Source organism: Cynoglossus semilaevis, chromosome 14 (genome assembly GCF_000523025.1).
Source record: "Cynoglossus semilaevis isolate Cse_v1.0 chromosome 14, Cse_v1.0, whole genome shotgun sequence".
Classification (NCBI taxonomy): Eukaryota; Metazoa; Chordata; class Actinopteri; order Pleuronectiformes; family Cynoglossidae; genus Cynoglossus; species Cynoglossus semilaevis.
Genome location: NC_024320.1, coordinates 26,284,906 through 26,286,776, shown reverse-complemented (window position 1 = coordinate 26,286,776; position 1,871 = coordinate 26,284,906). Strand labels below are relative to the sequence as shown.

At 49.1% G+C, this 1,871-nt stretch overlaps 1 protein-coding gene across 1 annotated transcript in view; it reads right to left on the bottom strand.

The window, feature by feature from the left end:
- Positions 1 to 589: 589 nt before the first annotated feature.
- sigmar1 (sigma non-opioid intracellular receptor 1) overlaps positions 590 to 1,871 on the bottom strand; it is a 2,414-nt gene continuing 1,132 nt past the window's right edge. Inside the window, exons 3-5 of the mRNA XM_008326118.3 lie at positions 1,339 to 1,487; positions 1,166 to 1,258; positions 590 to 1,068 (exon numbers count right to left, since the gene is read on the bottom strand). Coding sequence (XP_008324340.1) covers positions 839 to 1,068; positions 1,166 to 1,258; positions 1,339 to 1,487 — 472 coding nt within the window. The 3' untranslated portion in view covers positions 590 to 838. The remainder of the gene's footprint in view (positions 1,069 to 1,165; positions 1,259 to 1,338; positions 1,488 to 1,871) is intronic.

Here is a 1,871-nt window from a genome sequence, read left to right as displayed (position 1 = left end):
GTGTGTGTGTGTGTGTGTGTGTGTGTGTGTGTACTTACACACTTGTACTGTACATTTGCACCAGCCTGAAATACAAACCCTTCTTTCATCCCCTCGACCTTTTCAAACTGCTCATTATTTGTGTCCTTGTGACATTTACAGACTGTTTAATTGGACATAATGACCCCCCCCGTCCCTGCGCCCCCCCGCCCCCCATGGATCCTCTGCTCATCTGTACTGTCTTTCTTAAAGACAATAAATGTTTTACATGTTTTTTAAACGAGGTACATAAATCTGCCTTTATTTTGAGTAGGTTAGATGGGATGATCAACCCCTGGTCTGCGGCACACGAGCGTACCACGAGAGATCAGCAGGTGTGAAAAAAGAAACGTTGAGCGTTGTTGTCTTTCTTCTCTTCCTGCCTGTACAGCAGTGTAACTCTGTGTCCTTCAATCACTGGAGCTGGGCCCCAGCTGGAGTCCACAGTGTGTCCTCCTGTGGTCCAGTCTGAAGGCTGGATGATTGGGGAGGAGGTGTGGTGTGGTATCTGCTGATTGGTCGACTTGGCAGCTCTCTTTAAATGGACCAAAAAAAATCATCATTCAGTGAATGGTTTTCATTTTCTTTATTTCTCAGTTTTGAAGACATTAAAAACAACTTGAATGATGATGATTGGATTAGTTCTGATGACATCACGGTTTGTTGTGGTAGCAGTCAGTGGTGGTCAGTGGTGGTCAGTGATTGTGGTGAGAACTGCAGTCGTTTGATTTCATGATGGAGGTAGAACATCTGTGTTGAAGTAGTTTGGATTGTCTCAGACTTCTGGTTCTGTCGAACGTCTCTGAACGTTGACGGCGTCTCAGAAAACTCCGGTCTCTGTCAGCAGCGTTCCCGCCTCCAGCAGCAGGGCCTTGACGTAGACCTGCACAGTGTAGAACATGGTGACAAAGTCCTGCGTGCTGAAGAGCGTGTCGGCCAGAGCGAAGCCCAGCGTGGACGGGATGAAGCCTCTGCCGTACTCCACCATCCACGTCCCCGACGTCCACTGGACCGACGTGGCCTCGCCCACGCCGTGTACGATGGTGTCACCTGTGGGACACGAGAAAAAGTCAAACTCATTCATCGTATTAACTCATTCAGAGGGGGAGGGGGGGGTGAGGAGATGGGGGTGGTCACTCGACTTTACCAGGATAAAACATTTCACTTTTCGTCGTCCCCTCCTTCCACTGACGGAACGTGCCGGAGATGATGGTGTCAGAAATTTCAGCCCAGTACCGACCTGAGAGGAACAGGAAGTGACAGTGAGTACCAGCGACACCGATCTGAACCAATGAACACTGTAGTCGCCCCCCCCCTCACCCGAGTGTCCTCCCGTGTCCACCGCTGTACCAAACAGCAGCACGTACTCTGTGAGCGAGGCGTGGAGCAGACACATGGAGCCCATCCAGCCGCCGGCGTTCACGAACACCCAGCGCAGGTCCTCGTCAGGCAGGATGTGTCCAGGATACCTGGGGTCACACACTCATCGTTACCTCGGGGTGTTGATTCAACGCCCCAGGAGAAACCGTTCTCTGACTTGATGGAACTCGCTCTGAAGAATCAGTTCAGTGTTTTTAACCTTCACATCAAACCTTCTCATCTAACTGGTTATTCTGCTCCATGTGGTCGTGGAGAACAAACAGAGGCAGAGGCAGAAACGGTTGGCTATTTTAACTAAACCTCCAAACGTTTGGCCAATCACACGGCAGCTAATGATGTGACAAACTCTTTCTACAACTTCATTAAAATCTGATTTAAAAGAATAAAAAGTTTTCAAAAAAAACAGATCGTAGTTTTAGAGTCTGTTCCTCACAGTTTGGATCAGAACGTTGTCTTCCAAGTTACCAACGCAC